The sequence below is a fragment of the Elephas maximus genome, chromosome 8, assembly GCF_024166365.1.
Source record: "Elephas maximus indicus isolate mEleMax1 chromosome 8, mEleMax1 primary haplotype, whole genome shotgun sequence".
Classification (NCBI taxonomy): domain Eukaryota; kingdom Metazoa; phylum Chordata; class Mammalia; order Proboscidea; family Elephantidae; genus Elephas; species Elephas maximus.
The window spans coordinates 38,592,947-38,613,663 of NC_064826.1; the positions used below are offsets into that span (position 1 = coordinate 38,592,947).

Genomic DNA, 20,717 nt, shown 5'->3' on the forward strand with positions numbered 1-20,717 from the left:
TTGAATTTAGAGACCATCTGAAGAATAGATTTGATGCATTGAACACTAATAATGGAAGACCAGATGAGTTGTGAAATTACATCAAGGACATCATACATAAAGAAAGCAAAGGCCATTTAAAAGACAGGAAAGACCAAAATGGATTTCAGAAGAGACTGTAAAGCTTGCTCTTGAACCTAGAGTAGCTAAATTGAGTGAAAGAAATGATGAAGTAAAAGAGCTGAAAAGAAGATTTCAAAGGGCTCCTCAAGAAGACAAAGTAAAATGTTATAATGAACTCTGCAAAGACCTGTAGTTAGAACACCAAAAGGGAAGATCATCCTCGGCATTTCTCAAGCTAAAAGAACTGAAGAAAAAATTCAAGCCTCTACTTGCAATATTGAAGGATTCTACAGGGAAAATATTGAACAACACAGGAAGCATAAAAAGAAAATGGAAGGAATACACAGAGTCACCGTACCAAAAAGAGTTGGTCAACGTTCAACCATTTCAGGAAGGTAGCATGTGATTAAAAGCCAATGGTAGTGAAAGAAGAAGTCCAAGCTGCCCTGATGGTGCTGGCAAAAAACAAGGCTCCAGGAATTGACAGAATACCAATTGAGGTGCTTCTGCAAACAGATACAGAGGTGGAAGTGTGTACTTTTCTCTGCCAAGACATTTGGAACACAGCCATCTGGCCAACTGGCTGGAAGAGATCCATATCTGGGTTCATTCCAAAGAAAGGTGATCCAACAGAAGGTGTAAATTATCAAACAATATCATTAATATCACACTCAAGTAAAATTTTGCCGATGATCACTTAAAAGTGGTTGCAACAGTACATCACCAGGGAACTGCGAGAAATTTAAGCTGGATTCACAAGAGGACATGGAAGGAGGGATAACATTGCTGATTTCAAATGGATCTTGGCTGAAAGTAGAGAATACCAGGAAAATGTTTACCTGTGTTTTGTTGACTATGCAAAGGCATTCAACTATGTGTATCATAACAAATTATGGATAAGATTGCAAAGAATGAGAATTTCAGAACACTTAATTGTGCTCATGAGGAACTTGTACATAGATCAAGAGGTAGCCATTTGAATAGAACATGGGGATATTGTGTGGTTTAGAATCAAGAAAGGTATGCAACAGGGTGTATCCTCTCACCATACCTATTCAATATGCTGAGCAAATAACCTGTGAAGCTGGACTATATGAAGAAGAATGTCGCATCAGGATTGGAGGAAGATTCATTAACAACCTGTGATATGCAAATGCTACAACCTTGCTTGCTGAAAGTGAAGAGGACTTGAAGTACTCATTGATGAAGATCAAAGCTTTGGTATGGATTACACTGGAACATAAAGAAAACAAAAATTCTCACAACTGGACCAGTAAGCAGCAGAAACGGAGAAAAAATTGAAATTGTCAAGGATTTCATGGAAGCAGCAGTCAAGAAATCGAATGATTTATTGCACTGGGTACGTCTGCTGCAAAAGACCTCTTTAAAGTGTTGCAAAGCAAAGATGTTACCTTGAAGACTAAGGTATGCCTGACCCAAGCCATGGTATTTTCAATTGCATCATATGCACACGAAAACTGGACAATGAATAGGGAGAACCAAAGAAGAATTGATACATTTGAATTATGGTGTTGGGGAAGAATATTGAATATACCATGGACTGCCAAAAGAATGAACATATCTGTCTTGGAAGAAGTACAACCAGAACGCACCTTAGAAGCAAGGATGGCAAAGCTGCGTCTTACATACTTTGGACATGTTGTCAGGAGAGATCAGGCCATGGAGAAGGACATCATGCTTGGTAAAGTAGAGAGTCATCAGAAAAGAGGAAGGCCCTCCGAGAGATGGATTGCCACAGTGGCTGCAACAATGGGCTGAAGCGTAACAATGATAGTGAGAATGGTGCAGGACTGGGCAGTGTTTCATTCTGTGGTGCATAGGGTTGCTATGAGTTGAAACTGACTTGATGGCACCTAACAACAACAACAGCAACCATAGTGAAATGGGGCAGACATGAGTTGGAGTCCCCATCACTTAATTTGAAGCTAGCATCAGGATATTGTAGAATGTTTTCTGTTTATACTTAGACAAGAACATTTAAAATATGGGAAAATGCACCTGCTTTTACCCATTTTATTTCCTGTATGGTATTTTTCTCTTGGTTTCAGGAGGAAATCTCCAACAAAGTTTCCAAATAAATCATACTGAAGGTTTGAAAAATAATTATTTTAATACTCTTTATATCAGAGTTCCCCAAGACACTTTTCAGAAAATCTTCTAAGAAAATATCTCCAAATCTTTTTTGTTTCCCATAATAGCAGAGATAAGCTAATGCTTTAAAAGTGCATCTCTAAAATTAAACTTTAAATTGCTTTTAAAGTGACATGCTTCTCTACTCTAATAATCTATATTAGAATAATCTTATGTTGTTGTTATTGTTGTTAGGTGTCATCGAGTTGGTTCCGACTCATAGCAGCCCTTTGTAGAACAAAGCACTGCCTGGTATTGCACCATCTTTACAGTCGTTGTTATGCTTGAGCCCGTTGTTGCAGCCACTGAGTCAGTCCATCTTGTTGAGAGTCTTCCTCTTTTTCACTGTCCCTCTGCTTAGATTATCTTGATAAAACTTTTCTTCTTAAAAAACGCAATGGTGGGAAACTTATGGAAAATATAGAATGACTGTCCAGTTCATGTGGGTAAGTACATCTATAAATTCTTTCATACTTTCAGTTATTCAAGTTCAAAATTCCAATTGGAAACATATAATAAAAGGCAATTTTTTTTTTCTATTATCAGAAGAAAGTGATACCTTTGAGATCCAAGTAGTTAGAATTGTCTCTGGTCTTATACAAAATGTAGTCCAAAAACATGAAACACAAGATGTTTTCCTATATCTATTTTTATATGCGTGTACTTATTAACCTCTGTGTAACATATTTGTGGAACTTTTGAAAAATAAATACAATAGACTGTAGAAGTAGAATCAGGTCAGTCTTAAATTCAAAGACATGAGACCACAAGTTTAGAATATTTTTTGGTTCTTCAGTGCAAAACTTTCCACAGTTACTACAGCTTTTTTGGAAAGACACTGGAGAGCTGGAGTGACATTTTGACATTTTGAAAGGGACACTGTCCCTTTCACAGGAGAAGTATTTTAAAGATATCTGAAATTGGGATATCCTGCAAATACTGAACTATGCTAAACCTGGAGATAAAAGGTGTATGAGTGCATCTTTATGAGGGTCTTGAGTGTGCATGTTGAGCGCAGGGGTTGTCAGATTAAGGAAGGTCTGAGAGGATATAGAGTGTGCCTATCTCTGTTTCCTTTTGTGTTTTATTTTCCACTTTTTCTCATATTCCCAGCTATTGAGGACTAGGGATTGGATGAGAGGTCATGGTGGGACTACACGAGGAGACAGGATTGAAATGTGAAAAACTTTATCTTTGTAGCTGTACAATTTAGTTTCTGGTGTTTTAATTTTAGTCTAGTGATTTACCCTAGGTTACTAGCTACCACCATGGTTTGAATTCTACCCACCTCCCAATTTTTCTTTCTGAAGAAAGCTCCTGCTTTTTCCTCTGTCTATGCTCTGGTGACGTTCAAATTTTTCAGCCTGTTGTCATCTTCATACTGCCCCTATCCTGCTCCCAACATTTCTCTTTCTCTAACTGGAAGATTGTATGTAGAAGATCTTAGTTGTGAGTTATAAATAAGCCTTTCTGAGCCCCTTTTTAATAATCTTGCACTCCCCAAATATGTGTAAGCTGTCTTTATGTCCATCATACTTTCATTTTCGTGTACTACAGCTGCCAAATTAATTTGTTAGTATCCACCTTTAAACTGGAAGTTGTATGATGTCAAGTTGAGTCTCTAGTAGCTAATACAATGCCTGACATATAGTTGATCTTCAATGAATAAATAGTAAATAAGTAAAATCCATGTGTGAACGAATATGTGCATGTTCCACTCTCTACTTCCCTGGTTAGAAATGTTGCTACTATGGTCTCCCAGTTATCACACCCTTGGAAGCAGCCCAGCCATACATATAACTCATTAAAAAAGAAAAAATCAAGGTGGGGGCTTATCATTTAGAGTGAGCACATGACTAAGCATAGTGAACTTTCCAATATTTGAGAGCAAAGATTATGGTTCCGTGAATGCTGAGGACCTTCTTTACACATAAAATTTCTTCTACATGCCAATTAATTCTGTAGGATACTATTATTCCATGAAAGTGTTTACTTGTTTGTTTTCTGTTAGTTTTGAAGTACCACTATCTCATTTCTTCTAGTGAGAAATATAGATGATCAACTTCTTATCTGGGTGTTGGAAGGATTTAATCATGTGGATAAGTTGAATGGTGTCAAGTTTCTATTTAGATTTCTTTTTTCTTTATTTTGCTACCCCATTTTTTTTTTATAACTTTTATTAAGCTTCAAGTGAACGTTTACAAATCCAATCAGTCTGTCACATATAAGTTTACATACATCTCACTCCCTACTCCCACTTGCTCTCCCCCTCTTGAGTCAGCCCTTTCAGTCTCTCCTTTCTTGACAATTTTGCCGGCTTCCCTCTCTCTCTATCCTCCCATCCCCCCTCCAGACAAGAGTTGCCAACACAATCTCAAGTGTCCACCTGATATAATTAGCTCACTCTTCATCAGCATCTCTCTCCCACCCGCTGACCAGTCCCTTTCATGTCTGATGAGTTGTCTTCGGGGATGGTTCCTGTCCTGTGCCAACAGAAGGTCTGGGGAGCATGGCCGCCGGGATTCCTCTAGTCTCAGTCAGACCATTAAGTTTGGTCTTTTTATGAGAATTTGGGGTCTGTATCCCACTGATCTCCTGCTCCCTCAGGGGTCCTCTGCTGTGCTCCCTGTCAGGGCAGTCATCGATTGTGGCCGGGCACCAACTAGTCCTTCTGGTCTCAGGATGATGTAGGTCTCTGGTTCATGTGGCCCTTTCTGTCTCTTGGGCTCTTAGTTGTCATGTGGCCTTGGTGTTCTTCATTTTCCTTTGCTCCAGGTGGGTTGAGACCAACTGATGCATCTTAGATGGCCGCTTGTTAGCATTTAAGACCCCAGATGCCACATTTCAAAGTGGGATGCAGAATGATTTCATAATAGAATTATTTTGCCAATTGACTTAGAAGTCCCCTCAAACCATGTTCCCCAGACCCCCGCGCTTGCTCTGCTGACCTTTGAAGCATTCATTTTATCCCGGAAACTTCTTTGCTTTTGGTCCAGTCCAGTTGAGCTGACCTTCCATGTATTGAGTGTTGTCTTTCCCTTCACCTAAAGCAGTTCTTATCTACTGATTAATCAATAAAAAACCCTCTCCCTCCCTCCCTCCCCCCCTCATAACCACAAAAGTATGTGTTCTTCTCAGGTTTACTATTTCTCAAGATTTTATAATAGTGGTCTTATACAATATTTGTCCTTTTGCCTCTGACTAATTTTGCTCAGCATAATGCCTTCCAGGTTCCTCCATGTTATGAAATGTTTCACAGATTCGTCACTGTTCTTTATCGATGCGTAGTATTCCATTGTGTGAATATACCACAATTTATTTACCCATTCATCCGTTGATGGACACCTTGGCTGCTTCCAACTTTTTGCTATTGTAAACAGAGCTGCAATAAACATGGGTGTGCATATATCTGTTTGTATGAAGGCTCTTGTATCTCTAGGGTATATTCCGAGGAGTGGGATTTCTGGGTTGTATGGTAGTTCTATTTCTAACTGTTTAAGATAACGCCAGATAGATTTCCAAAGTGGTTGTACCATTTTACATTCCCACCAGCAGTGTATAAGAGTTCCAATCTCTCCTCAGCCTCTCCAACATTTATTAGTTTGTGTTTTTTGGATTAATGCCAGCCTTGCTGTTGTGAGATGAAATCTCATCGTAGTTTTAATTTGCATTTCTCTAATGGCTAATGATCGAGAGCATTTTGTCATGTATCTGTTGGCTGCCTGAATATCTTCTTTAGTGAAATGTGTGTTTATATCCTTTGCCCACTTCTTGATTGGGTTGCTTGTCTTTTTGTGGTTGAGTTTTGACAGAATCATGTAGATTTTAGAGATCAGGCGCTGGTCGGAGATGTCATAGCTGAAAATTCTTTCCCAATCTGTAGGTGGTCTTTTTACTCTTTTGGAGAAGTCTTTAGATGAGCATAGGTGTTTGATTTTTAGGAGCTCCCAGTTATCGGGTTTCTCTTCGTCATTTTTGGTAATGTTTTGTATTCTGTTTATGCCTTGTATTAGGGCTCCTAGGGTTGTCCCAATTTTTTCTTCCATGATCTTTATCGTTTTAGTCTTTATGTTTAGGTCTTTGATCCACTTGGAGTTAGTTTTTGTGCATGGTGTGAGGTATGGGTCCTGTTTCATTTTTTTGCAAGTGGATATCCAGTTATGCCAGCACCATTTGTTAAAAAGGCTATCTTTTCCCCAATTAATTGACACTGGTCCTTTGTCAAATATCAGCTGCTCATACATGGATGGATCTATGTCTGGGTTCTCAATTCTGTTCCATTGGTCTATGTGCCTGTTGTTGTACCAGTACCAGGCTGTTTTGACTACTGTGGCTGTATAGTAGGTTCTGAAGTCAGGTAAAGTGAGGCCTCCCACTTTCTTCTTCTTTTTCAGTAGTGCTTTGCTTATCCAGGGCTTCTTTCCCTTCCATATGAAATTGGTGATTTGTTTCTCTATCCCCTTAAAATATGACATTGGAATTTGGATCGGAAGTGCGTTAAATGTATAGATGGCTTTTGCTGGAATAGACATTTTTACTATGTTAAGTCTTCCTATCCATGAGCAGGGTATGTTTTTCCACTTAAGTATGTCCTTTTGAATTTCTTGTAGTAGAGCTTTGTAGTTTTCTTTGTATAGGTCTTTTACATCCTTGGTAAGATTTATTCCTAAGTATCTTGTCTTCTTGGGGGCTACTGTGAATGGTATTGATTTGGTTATTTCCTCTTCGGTGTTCTTTTTGTTGATGTAGAGGAATCCAAGTGATTTTTGTATGTTTATTTTATAACCTGAGACTCTGCCAAACTCTTCTATTAGTTTCAGTAGTTTTCTGCAGGATTCCTTAGGGTTTTCTGTGTATATAATCATGTCATCTGCAAATAGTGATAACTTTACTTCTTCCTTGCCAATCCAGATACCTTTTATTTCTTTGTCTAGCCTAATTGCCCTGGCTAGGACTTCCAGCATGATGTTGAATAAGAGCGGTGATAAAGGGCATCCTTGTCTGGTTCCCGTTCTCAAGGGAAATGCTTTCAGGTTCTCTCCATTTAGAGTGATATTGGCTGTTGGCTTTGCATAGATGCCCTTTATTATGTTGAGGAATTTTCCTTCAATTCCTATTTTGGTAAGAGTTTTTATCATAAATGGGTGTTGGACTTTGTCAAATGCCTTTTCTGCATCAATTGATAAGATCATGTGGTTTTTGTCTTTTGTTTTATTTATGTGATGGATTACATTAATGGTTTTTCTGATATTAAACCAGCCTTGCATACCTGGTATAAATCCCACTTGATCAGGGTGAATTATTTTTTTGATGTGTTGTTGGATTCTATTGGCTAGAATTTTGTTGAGGATTTTTGCATCTATGTTCATGAGGGATATAGGTCTATAATTTTCTTTGTTTGTAATGTCTTTACCTGGTTTTGGTATCAGGGAGATGGTGGCTTCATAGAATGAGTTGGGTAGTATTCCGTCATTTTCTATGCTTTGGAATACCTTCAGAAGTAGTGGTGTTAACTCTTCTCTGAAAGTTTGGTAGAACTCTGCAGTGAAGCCATCCGGGCCAGGGCTTTTTTTTGTTGGGAGTTTTTTGATTACGGTTTCAATCTCTTTTTTTGTTGTGGGTCTATTTAGTTGTTCTACTTCTGAATGTGTTAGTTTAGGTAGGTAGTGTTTTTCCAGAAATTCATCCATTTCTCCTAGGTTTTTAAATTTGATAGAGTACAATTTTTCATAATAATCTGAAATGATTCTTTTAATTTCATTTGGTTCTGTTGTGATGTGGTCCTTCTTGTTTCTTATTCGGGTTATTTGTTTCCTTTCCTGTATTTCTTTAGTCAGTCTAGCCAATGGTTTATCAATTTTGTTAATTTTTTCAAAGAACCAGCTTTTGGCTTTGTTAATTCTTTCAATTGTTTTTCTGTTCTCTAATTCATTTTTTTTTTTTTTTTTTTTTTTAGTTCAGCTCTAATTTTTATTATTTGTTTTCCTCTGGAGCCTGATGGATTCTTTTGTTGCTCAGTTTCTATTTGTTCGAGTTGTAGGGACAGTTCTCTGCTTTTGGCTCTTTCTTCTTTTTGTATGTGTGCATTTATCGGTATAAATTGGCCTCTGAGCACTGCTTTTGCTGTGTCCCAAAGGTTTTGATAGGAAGTATTTTCATTTTCGTTGCTTTCTATGAATTTCCTTATTCCTTCCTTGATGTCTTCTATAACCCAGTCTTTTTTCAGGAGGGTATTGTTCATTTTCCAAGTATTTGATTTCTTTTCCCTAGCTTTCCTGTTATTGATCTCTAGTTTTACTGCCTTGTGGTCTGAGAAGATGCTTTGTAATATTTCGATGTTTTGGACTCTGCAAAGGTTTGTTTTATGACCTAATATGTGGTCTATTCTAGAGAATGTTCCATGTGCGCTAGAAAAAAAAGTATATTTTGCAGCAGTTGGGTGGAGAGTTCTGTATACGTCAATGAGGTCAAGTTGGTTGATTGTTGTAATTAGATCTTCCGTGTCTCTATTGAGCTTCTTACTGGATGTCCTGTCCTTCTCCGAAAGTGGTGTGTTGAAGTCTCCTACTATAATTGTGGAGGTATCTATCTCACTTTTCAATTCTGTTAAAATTTGATTTATGTATCTTGCAGCCCTGTCATTGGGTGCGTAAATATTTAATATGGTTATGTCTTCGTGATCAATTGTCCCTTTTATCATTATATAGTGTCCTTCTTTATCCTTTGTGGTGGATTTAAGTCTAAAGTCTGTTTTGTCAGAAATTAATATTGCTACTCCCCTTCTTTTTTGCTTATTGTTTGCTTGATATACTTTTTTCCATCCTTTGAGTTTTAGTTTGTTTGTGTCTCTAAGTCTAAGGTGTGTCTCTTGTAGGCAGCATATAGATGGATCGTGTTTCTTTATCCAGTCTGTGACTCTCTGTCTCTTTATTGGTGGATTTAGTCCATTTACATTGAGCATAATTATAGATAAATAAGTTTTTACTGCTGTCATTTTGATGCCTTTTTGTGTGTGTTGTTGACAATTTCATTTTTCCACATACTATTTTGTGCTGAGGTGTTTTTCTTAGTAAATTGTGAGATCCTCATTTTCATAGTGTTTGACTTTATGTTAGTTGAGTCGTTATGTTTTTCTTGGCTTTTATCTTGAGTTATGGAGTTGTTATACCTTTTTGTGGTTACCTTATTATTTACCCCTATTTTTCTAAGTAAAAACCTAACTTGTATTGTTCTATATCGCCTTGTATCACTCTCCATCTGGCAGTTCAATGCGTCCTGTATTTAGTCCCTCTTTTTGATTATTGTGATCTTTTACCTATTGACTTGCATGATTCCCTGTTATGTGTATTTTTTTTTAATTAATCTTAATTTGTTTGTTTTTGTGATTTCCCTATTTGAGTTGATATCAGGACGTTCTGTTTTGTGACCTTGTGTTGTGCTGGTATCTGATATTATTGGTTTTCTGACCAAACAATATCCTTTAGTATTTCTTGTAGCTTTGGTTTGGTTTTTGTAAATTCTCTAAACTTGTGTTTGTCTGTAAATATCTTAATTTCGCCTTCATATTTCAGAGAGAGTTTTGCTGGATATATGATCCTTGGCTGGCAGTTTTTCTCCTTCAGTGTTCTATATATGTCGTCCCATTCCCTTCTTGCCTGCATGGTTTCTGCTGAGTAGTCTGAACTTATTCTTATTGATTCTCCCTTGAAGGAAACCTTTCTTTTCTCCCTGGCTGCTTTTAAAATTTTCTGTTTATCTTTGGTTTTGGTGAGTTTGATGACAATATGTCTTGGTGTTTTTCTTTTTGGATCAGTCTTAAATGGGGTTCGATGAGCATCTTGGATAGATATCCTTTCGTTTTTCATGATGTCAGGGAAGTTTTCTGTTAGGAGTTCTTCAACTATTTTCTCTGTGTTTTCTGTCCCCCCTGCCTGTTCTGGGACTCCAATCACCCGCAGGTTATCCTTCTTGATAGAGTCCCACATGATTCTTAGGGTTTCTTCATTTTTTTTAATTCTTTTATCTGATTTTTTTTCAGCTATGTTGGTGTTGATTCCCTGGTCCTCCAGATGTCCCAGTCTGCATTCTAATTGCTCGAGTCTGCTCCTCTGACTTCCTAGTGCGTTGTCTAATTCTGTTATTTTATTGTTAATCTTTTGGATTTCTACATGTTGTCTCTCTATGGATTCTTGCAACTTATTAATTTTTCCACTATGTTCTTGAATAATCTTTTTGAGTTCTTCAACAGTTTTATCGGTGTGTTCCTTGCCTTTTTCTGCAGTTATCCTAATTTCATTTGTGATATCTTTAAGCATTCTGTAAATTAGTTTTTTATATTCTGTATCTGATAATTCCAGGATTGTATCTTCATTTGGGAAAGATTTTGATTCTTTTGTTTGGGGGGTTGGAGAAGCTGTCATGGTCTGCTTCTTTAAGTGGTTTGATATGGATTGTTGTCTCTGAGCCATCACTGGGAAACTAGTTTTTCCAGAAAATCCGCTAAAAAAAAATGCAGTCCGATCCCTATCAGAGTTCTCCCTCTGGCTCAGGCTATTCGGATGTTAATGAAGCCGCCTGGGGAGGGTGGGGGAGGGAACAGAGAGATAGGAGAGTAGCACCTCAGAATATAGCCAGAGTTGCTTGTCTTGCTCGGAATGACTATTATATCTGAGATTCCCGCGGGCGCGTCGCCTATGTGTGCTGGCTGTGTGGAGATTGCCCCTGGGGGGTCTGGCCCGCTGGAGTCATGGTCAGATCCTCCGCTTCCAGCCCCACGCCCAGCGTCAGGGCTGCCCTACTGGGACGGTGCACTCTCGACTCCAAAATCAGTCGCTGCCTCCCGGGGACTTCTTGTCCCTCCAGCCGCGTGGCCGTGCCGCCTCCTTGAACCAGTTGGGCCTTCTCCCAGGGTTAGTTCAGATGGGTGGATCAGCTCCCTGTGCTTGTGCCGTGACCGAGTCTCCTGGCTGGGATGCTGTTCTCCCCGCTCCAATACCAGTCGCTGCCTCCCGGGGACTTCTCCTATCGGCTGCGTCCCATGCCACCCACGCGACCCGGCTGGGCCCCTTCCCGGGGTTAGTACAGGGGGGTGGAGCAGCTCTCCGTGTTTATGCCGTACCTGCGTCCAGTCCAAATCCGGGCGGGATGATTCTCCGGCTGGGACGCTGGTCTTCCTTCTCCAAGACCTGTCACTGCCTCCCGGGGACTTCTCCTACCGGCTGCGTCCCACGCCGCCTGCGGAACCGGCTGGTCCCCCTCCCGGGGTTAGTTCAGGGGGGTGGAGCAGCTCTCTGTGCTTGTGCCATACCTGACTGGTATGCTGGCTCCAGGCTCTGAAAACAATCGCTGCTTCCCTGTATTAGTTCGTTCTCCGTCTCTAAATCTGTGTTTGTTGTTCAGGGTTCGTAGATTGTTATGTATGTGATCGATTCACTTGTTTTTCCATGTCTTTGTTGTAAGAGGGATCCGAGGTAGCGTCTGCCTAGTCTGCCATCTTGGCTCCGCCCCCTGTTACCCCATTTTTGTCAACAAACAATCTAAATCATCTGAACTATATTAAATAGTCATATTCTCCTAGAACTACAGTGTCCAATTCATAAACTGGAGCTTTTGAGAATCCAGGGTTTGCAATAAACTACAAGTCAGCTCAGGAAGCGTAACTCTCTCAGAGCATGATGACTTCTGACTCCCTAAGCTGGGGCATTAGGGCAGTGTTCTGAGCTCCCACTGCCTGTGGTGCCAGTACTCACAAGGATGAGGGAGGCTTTTGTTTTTACAAGCTTACTCTTTATGCAGGATGCACCTCGAAGGCCAGGGTAACCTTGGGTTTATTATGTCTGATAATTGTTACCTGGGAGTCTAGAAGCAGGTTAAACAAATTATTGACCATGCTGTACATTTCCTTCTTGGGATGAGAAAGAAAAGAGATTTAAACATTGAGACTGTGAAATGGATGCATGGAAATAAATACAGAAAAGTCCCTAGGACTTACACCTAGTGAATGCTTAGTGAATGTGTTTATTTTTGTAGTTTTAATTATGAGTAGACACATAGGTTTTCTTTTTTGATAAACCAACTGCTGTTCGTTCTGTCCTGGGCAAATAGTAATTGAAAGTTGACAAATAGGGGCATTTTATTCCCCAGTTTCTGATACAGAACTGAGACAGGAGTATTATAAAGAATATATTGACAGCAATAGTTGGAAGGTAATAGGCACAATTAATGCATCTGCTATATTCTTGATGGATGGTTCCCTCCCAAGAAAGTCACCTATTGTTATTTTTGTGATAGATGGCATGCTTATAAAGCACCTGCGTGTTGTATTGCATGATGTTGTATTTTTTGTTTTTTCTGCAGTATGAGTTATTATTTTTGTTATCATGGAAAAAAATACTTAATTTTCCTGAGACTCAGATCAAACAAAAAAACAAACAGAAAAACCCACTGTCATCAAGTCGATTCCAACTCATAGCGACCCTATAGGACAGAGTAGAACCGCCCTGTAGAGTTTCCAAGGAGTACCTGGTGGATTTGAACTAACGACCTTTTGGTTAGCAGCCATAGTACCTAACCACTACGCCGCTAGGGTTTCTAAATACTCATCTATAAAATGGGAATCTTAACACAACTCACAGGGATTTCATAAATACTGAATGGTAATTATATATATGTGTGGATATGAGTATATTCGTGTGTGTATATACACACATACAGAGAGCAGGAGTGAGTGTGTGCGAGTTTTATGCTGGCAAGAGAGCAGCTAGAACATGATAAGATTTTAAATGCCTATATTTTCCCATTCTCCTTGTCCTTTAGATTTGGAATACAGTCCCTGAGACCATAGCAAATTGTTAGCCTGGTACATGTTTAGCATTCAGGGTGTGTTGCTCGCCTGCCTCCCTTTCTCCTTATTTTCTAGTTTTTACTTTGCTTCTCAAGTAGATATGAATGTGTATTTATTCAAAATGGTAATATGTAAGTAACAAAGTTGTTAATTTCTATGTATTTTATGTGTCAGGAAAATATCTCAAGCATCACATTGTCACTTCAGGAATGAGCCTGGACTGTGACATAAGTAATCCACTGCAGCTCCTCTTAGCCTCCCGTGGTTATTTTTGATATAGTCCATTTTTACACTGCAGCCAATTAATTCCAATTTATTTGTAAGGGTAAATATTTTGTTTATAGAAAGAATGAATTTTTTTTCTATGCTTATATCCTTTATCATATCCATGGAAAGTCTTTTTTTTTTTCCTACAATCAAATGTTAGATTTGGGTTGTTAGTATTACGTAATTATAAATTCATGCATTTTATATGTAAATGTGTTTTTAAAATTCTGATAGAATAAGCAATATGAAAATTATATATTGAAGTATTTAGTGATTAACTGACCAGGCAACAGGAATGGAAAGCCCAAAAGCCTTAAAAATTGTGACCCTAACTTCCTGTCATGGTATTCTGGAGAATTGGTTCCCTGTTCTTTATTGAATAGACGATTCTATTCTAAAGGGATGTTTACCAGAGGTATTTGACTTTGATCCCAGTTCTGATAATGAATTTCAATTTTGTACAGTACTCTCCTGAAGAACTCTTTCAGTGTATTTGACCATATTGCTTTGATAATGGTGCCTTTGGTGGTTCAAAAACTATTCCTGTCTTTACCAGCCTTGTATCTGGTACCACAAATAACAGTGAGGTTGTTTTATTACACTCTGATTCTCTCAATGCAAGGATTAGGAGGGTCAATTTATGTCCCAGGCTTACTCCGTTATTTGTTACAGAGGCTGGTAAACATTACAAATGGATATCACAATTGGATTTTGAATCAATAACTTCAGACGCTGAACCATATGTTTTAACGAGAAGCTGGATTTTCCTTGCGATGGTCACATAATGCTATTAGTTTCTTTAAGATATATTAGAGTTAAAAAAGAAAATATAAACACACAAAGTACTCTGAGGTTTTCAAATGCCATTGTAGTTCATTCTTCTGAAAGGCTTGCTGAAGTCAACCACAATTCTTTTTGCTGTGCTTTGTTACTCTTGGCCACAGTAGAATAATTTTGAAATTATATATGATATATGCTCTGAATGCATTGCTTATTTGAAAAATCAGTTTGCTTTTACCAGAAAGTCCCGTTGCAGTATCTGTGGGGTATCTAATCTCTTAGTTGGAATAGACGATATGGCTTATTTGAACATGAGCTAACAGCCCTCTGAGCTGTATGTAAAATAAATTCAAATCTTTGTGGACTTGTCTATTTTCAGCAGGAACAAAATGGAATTGTCTTCTATTTCATATAATATCTTCTTACCTTAGACTGTTGAATGCTTACTAGTGAAACCATGAGAACTTCTGAGTATATAATTAACGAAATGCTTAGGTCCGTTTTGGAAATATCCTGCATGTCTGTGGAATATTCTTTAAAATTTTTCTTTTAACAATTTCTCTTAGGATTGGATATTTGGACTATAATAACTAATACTTACTCTGACTTTTATACTTTTTTCCTGCATGCAACTAGTGTTTTTATTTTTTCTTATTTCAGAGTAATAAGACAAAGCAAGGCGGTGGTAATCCTTAAGACTAAATAAAGCCCTCACTTTTCTAATGAACACATTAAGGCAGCCCCTCTTATGTTGAAACTGGAGTCAGTTTCTTTCTTTTTCTAGAACTCTGTGATACTGATTGTAACATTTTGATTCTAGGCATGGCTGTTTCATTCCAGTACAAGGCTGCAGTGCTTCCAAGCAACAACCCAGTTAGCAATGCATTAGTCAGGGTAAAATGATATTCTACAAGTGGGGGCTGTAGAGCCAAAGGTGAAAATATTACTATCTTAAAGAGAAGATCATTGTCATCTTTTCTGTTTATACCTGTCTGAAAATGACCCTTATCATCTGAGATATAGTAAGCATATTCTTGGCAATCATATCCTTTGCAAAAGATTGTACTTGTTTTCCATGATTTGTCTTGGGAAATGAAAAAAAAAAAAGAGAGAGAGAGATTGGATCAAATGAAATGTCACCACATTTAAATCTCTATTCATTATTCCCTAGAAACTCAGCATTGGGGTGAAACCTCAAATATCTCCTAATGGTGACTTATATATGCAATTTGAATTTTTTCCTGATATTTGTGGGGCATTTTATTGGAATTTTTTTTTTTTTTGTCTAATCAGAATGAAAAACTTTGGCAGTGAAATAAATATGAGAAGACTGATATATATGCCACAAATTTATTTATTTCTTTATAGGTAAAATGGTCAATGTGCTATGACTAACAGTATAATACTGCTGGGCTTTGCTGAAAGTTGCACAATTTACGATATTTTTATACTTTTTTGTACTCAATTTGGAGTGTAAGTTTTCAGAAAATTTGATTATTTTGTGTCAGAAATTGGAAAATAAATCTTGTAAAGCCATTTTTTGAAAAAAATTTTTTCACATAGTGAGCAGCTTAGTAGCATTCATAGAGGTATAAATTTTAAAGTTTTATTTGTTACAGGTAAAGATCTCTATTATAACAGGCACATCCGTATAGCAACACCAAATTGTAACTTAAATTCTTCAAGTACTTTGACCAGTGCTTAGTTAATTTTATGTAAGGTTTAGGAGGTAACAGATTATAAAATGCTATTCTGTTATTGTAGCCCAGTTGTTTCAATTTAGATTAAAAATTAAGCAAATACATAGGATTATTTGTTTTGAAGATCTTATTTATTCTACTGTAGCAAAAGTATTTCATTCAGTGCTCACTATTAGATGTCTATTCAAAGTTCTTCTAAGGCACGTGTAGCTTGAAATGGAATTCTTAGATCTAAGATATATTTGAAATAGTTTTCCATGCAGAGGGCGTTCAAAGAGAAACATAACAAGATACTGGAGTAGGTTCTTGCTGACCTATATAATACCTGCATCCTAATAGGTCATATTTCAGCTCCTATGTTTTTGACAAATAGCCTTGCTCTAAAAAGCTCTGTCTGTGGTGCTGAAACCTCTCATGATGTATGAGCGTGTCTTGCTGATAAATTCTAATGTCAGTCTTTGTGTGATAGTGATTCATCAGGTTGTAAAATTTGTGTTCAGGAAACACATTGAATTAGCAAGTTTCATATTCAGGTATTTAAAAATTAACACAGTTTGTCCTTTTGTTTTAAAGAGTTCATAACAATATACTTTCCACATTGTCAAAAACAGCTAGGGTTTAATTAGAAACTGTTATTGCTATCAAAACAGCATATATCCAGTATTAACAAATAAATTGATACTATGAAAAAGTGCTGGAAATGTTCACAGGCCAGTGACGTGTATGCAGTAAGATACTGTAAGAAAAGTTAAATACTTGATTAAAAACAGTCATGGCAGCAGTTAACGTGGAATCCTTGTAGCTTTGTAGAACAAATCAATTTGCCTTTAAAATCATGTCTTATTACCTTCGATGATTTTTTTATTGTTTCAGGATATTTCCTTTCTAATAAGATGCACTTATTTTGCAAAACTGTCTGTAGGTTTTTTGTTTGTTAATATGGTAAAAACCCTAAAAGATCTTGGTCTTTTTTTTTCTTCCAAGTGAAATCCTTTTATTTCTTACATAAAATTTTAAAATAATATTCTTAGCATTTCAATTCAATTATTCTGTGTTGTTTTAAGCTTTGACTTCTAGGTGTTTTGAATATAGTCATAGAGTCCTGCACCTATTTTTTTTCATTTACTCTAAATTAGTTACAGAAGCATTTTAGAAAGCCCTTCCTTTAGTTAGCAAAATTGTGTCTTAATTTCTGTTGAACTCCAAATTATCTGATTTACATCATTTTTTTGATTGAGGTGATCTAAATAAAAAGGTGGAATTTCAGAAATTGAACCTGATAAACTTCTTCTACTATTAATACAATATATTTTAAAATGTTATTCTAAAATCAGAGTCTTGGAATGGGCTATGTTTCCTTGCTACATTTACAGCATAGCAAAGTAGTAAGTTGTTTATTATTATAGTGAAGCTCATCAAATATTTCGAATCACAGATTTGAAAATTATACATAGATTGCAGGTCCTACAGATATTTGGCAATGTTTTCTGCAAATCATATAACCCTGAAGCTGAGTGACTACTAGTTATTAAAATAAGACTCTTCAGTTGCTCAGATAATGGATTTGCATTATCTGAACCTAATAACTAAATCCACTGCAAAAGCTGCTTGTTAAGAGAAGAAAAAATTTAAGTGAATACGTAATTTCCTAAAGGATACGTTTCTGTCAATAGTTAAAGGGTTAAATACAATGTTATTAACCCCATTTAATATTGATAAGATGCTTTCTAAAATCCATTTTTTGTGCATTACAAAGATCTTGTTATATAACCCAATAAAAGTGTTCCACTCTTTGCATTGCAAATTTTATTATAAAAAATTTTTTAAATTCTTTTAAATGATATCTGGTCAGATGACATTTCCCAGAAATTGTTCTTTATTTAGAAACAAAAACAAGACAAAAGCAATTGATTTTAATCCAAAATGTATTTTTCTTTATAAAAGAGGTCCACATACTCACTGTGTCTACTCTACAGAATTTGTCCATTTTATTACACCACGTGTCAATTCAAGTTTATCTGGTCACTGCAAAAACTCGTGGCTAATAGGTGTGATACAACACAGGAGGAGGTATTGCTCAGTTCAACTACTCTTACATACTTAAAAAAAAATACAGAAATGTTTTTTGTCCACTTTAACTGTATTCCAGACATAAAAGTTACATGAAAGTTCTAGAAAATGGAGTTATTTTATTTGGTTGCCACAGTACCCTTTGAAGTCAATTAATTACAATGCCGAACTTGTACGTCTTTCTATTGATCTGGAGCAGCACTGGTGAAGCACAAACTTCTTTCTAGAAAGTAACATTTCTCTGCCTTTCACTTAGAACAACTGCACTCCGTAGCTTTCCTTTGAAGTAGATTTAGTTGGTTGTTTTTAGGACGTATTTGTTGGCACACCTATAACAGTTGCTTTTACTTCCAAAGCTGTACTTTTTTCTTTGCTTGCTTCCCAGAGGTTGATTAGAGGAGGATAAAGCTCACTAAATTCAAAGGTTGGTTTCTGTAAGTAATTCGTCACATAGCTATGTCCACCATCATCATTTATTTCTTGAAAGGCGGAGTGAACAAGACATATCGCACCAATAATCCCCAGAAGGCCACCTAGGCAGGCAATAAATGTTGTGGTGTTACTCCTTTTCTGTTCTTTTTTATCAGGGTCCAAACCTTTTGTAGTGACATTCACACATTGTTTTCTGCTTTTCTGATAAATGTTGGGGACATCAATGCAAATTTTGTACTCAGTGGATGGGTTCAGATGAGTGAGATTATATACCTTGATGTCAGATGGTATTCGAGCACTTTGGGCAGCATGGGAATTTTCAGTCTTGATAAAGGCTGTCCACTTAACACTGGATTTGAGAATTTTAGAACTTGCTTTCCAAGATACCAGAACAGAATTGGCTTGAACATCTTTTATTTTAATATTCAAAGATCCATTTCTCTCCTGGGGAAAAGAACCATCCACTTTGATCATAACAGACTTCAGGTCAGCACCAACCAGGTTAGTTGCTATACAAGTATATAAACCTCCTTCTTTGGGGGTTATCCCACTTATATCTAGTGTGCCTTCAGAATGGACATAAAACTTCTCTGTCACAGTATTAGGCAAGAGTTTTTGGCCAGAAGGTGTTATCCAGTAGATTTCAGGCTGTGGCTCTGCAGTAGCTCTACAGTGTAAGGAAACATAGCCCCCAGCTTCTAAATCCATATTAGATGGAAAACTCTCAGGAGCTATGAGAGGGAGGCAAATTTCCATCATTTCCCGGAAATGCACTTGCCGAACATTCTGACCTTGGAATTCAGGTGGATCCACACAAAACAGTGAATCTGGCTCCATAAATCGAATGTTGGTTTTGTTCATATTAATCCACCGTATGACACAATCACACCTGATGGGATTGCTGTGTATGCTGATTTCCTTCAGGTTTGGCAGAGATTCAATTGTACCCTGGTATAGGGCACTAAGGGCATTGCTGTTGAGCATGAGTGATTCCAGCTTGGGTAGTCTGAAAAATGCATTTGGGTGAATGTAAGACAATCTGGGGTTGTTAGTAGCTTCTATTTTTCTTAAATCTGGCAAGTTATCCACGGCAAGACTGTCGATGGAAATCAGGTCAGGCATATTATTTATCCCCAGCTCTTTTAAATGTAGCATATTGCTGAAATCACCCCTTCGTATTCTATTAATGGGATTTTTATTTAGATCCAGAAATTTGAGATTTATAACTTTTTGAAGAGCAACATGGGGCACTTTAATAAGCCTGTTGTCGTAAAAGGAGATGCTTTCTAAGTTTTCAAGCCCAACCAAGGCATTATCTGGTATTTCCGTGAGGTTTATGCCAGCTATAACCAGGCTTCGAAGATTGATAAGCGACTTAAAGTTCATATCTTTGATTCTGATGATTGGATTTTCCCCAATCATCAGAATCTCCAGGTTTGGAAGTGCATCAAACCACTTACTGTTGATCATCTGCAATCTATTTGAATTGAGATGAAGTCGAAGAAGATTATGTAGGCCAATAAAAGCTCCAGGTGAAATTGTAGAAAGCAAGTTGTGATTAATGTAGAGCTCTTGTAAATTGCTCAGTCCAGACAGACATTTTTCAGGCAGCTCAGTAAGTTTGTTTTCCTCTAGGTACACCGAAAGGAGCTGAGGCATCTTTTTTACATTAATGTGGATGACTGAGGATAAATTGTTTTGAGATAAGTCCAGGCCAGTAAGGTTTACTGGAAAGTCTACAGCGTATTCAATTTTTGCAATATTGTTAGTCTGTAGGAGCAGAATCTGTGTGTCAGCAGGCAACCTGGCTGGGAAATTTAAAAGACCTAAGTCATTACAATCCACTGTAGATGCCTCCATATACATTGATCTGGGTGTAAACCAAGGTCTAATTTCACATGTACATAATTGTGGGCAATCAACTTTTTTATCTACAGCTTGTACTAATGTAGTGATAGCTAGGCCAAGTAGCATATGAATTCGGAGTGGCATGTCCTTCATCTTAGCTTTCTTCTTCAAAAATTTAATGGGCCCTTAAGGATTCCACCGTCACTGCTAGTAAGTTCAGGAAGAGCTGATTGATTAGGAAAACACTTGCATTTGTCAAACGATGAATGCCGTTGAATCACAAAGTTTTTCTTCATGGAAATAAGTGTCAGTGCCACAATTGCATTGTCCAAAAATTTCATGCATATTGGAGAAAAGAAGGTCACAATCTCCTTGATGATATAATATGGATATATTTTTTGAAGATGAAGTATGTATAGATGATCACAGGAGGTTGAGTAATTCATTTATTTAGGAGGGTAATATTCAAATCCCATGCTTGTTCAGTACTTGCAGGAATGGCAGCATGATGCTAAATGTCATAA

General features: G+C 37.3%; 1 protein-coding gene across 1 annotated transcript in view; it reads right to left on the reverse strand.

Annotated features, from left to right (window-relative positions):
- Window positions 1-17,695: 17,695 nt before the first annotated feature.
- LRRN3 (leucine rich repeat neuronal 3) overlaps window positions 17,696-20,717 on the reverse strand; it is a 40,363-nt gene continuing 37,341 nt past the window's right edge. Inside the window, exon 2 of the mRNA XM_049894788.1 lies at window positions 17,696-20,704. Coding sequence (XP_049750745.1) covers window positions 18,220-20,346 — 2,127 coding nt within the window. The 5' untranslated portion in view covers window positions 20,347-20,704 and the 3' untranslated portion in view covers window positions 17,696-18,219. The remainder of the gene's footprint in view (window positions 20,705-20,717) is intronic.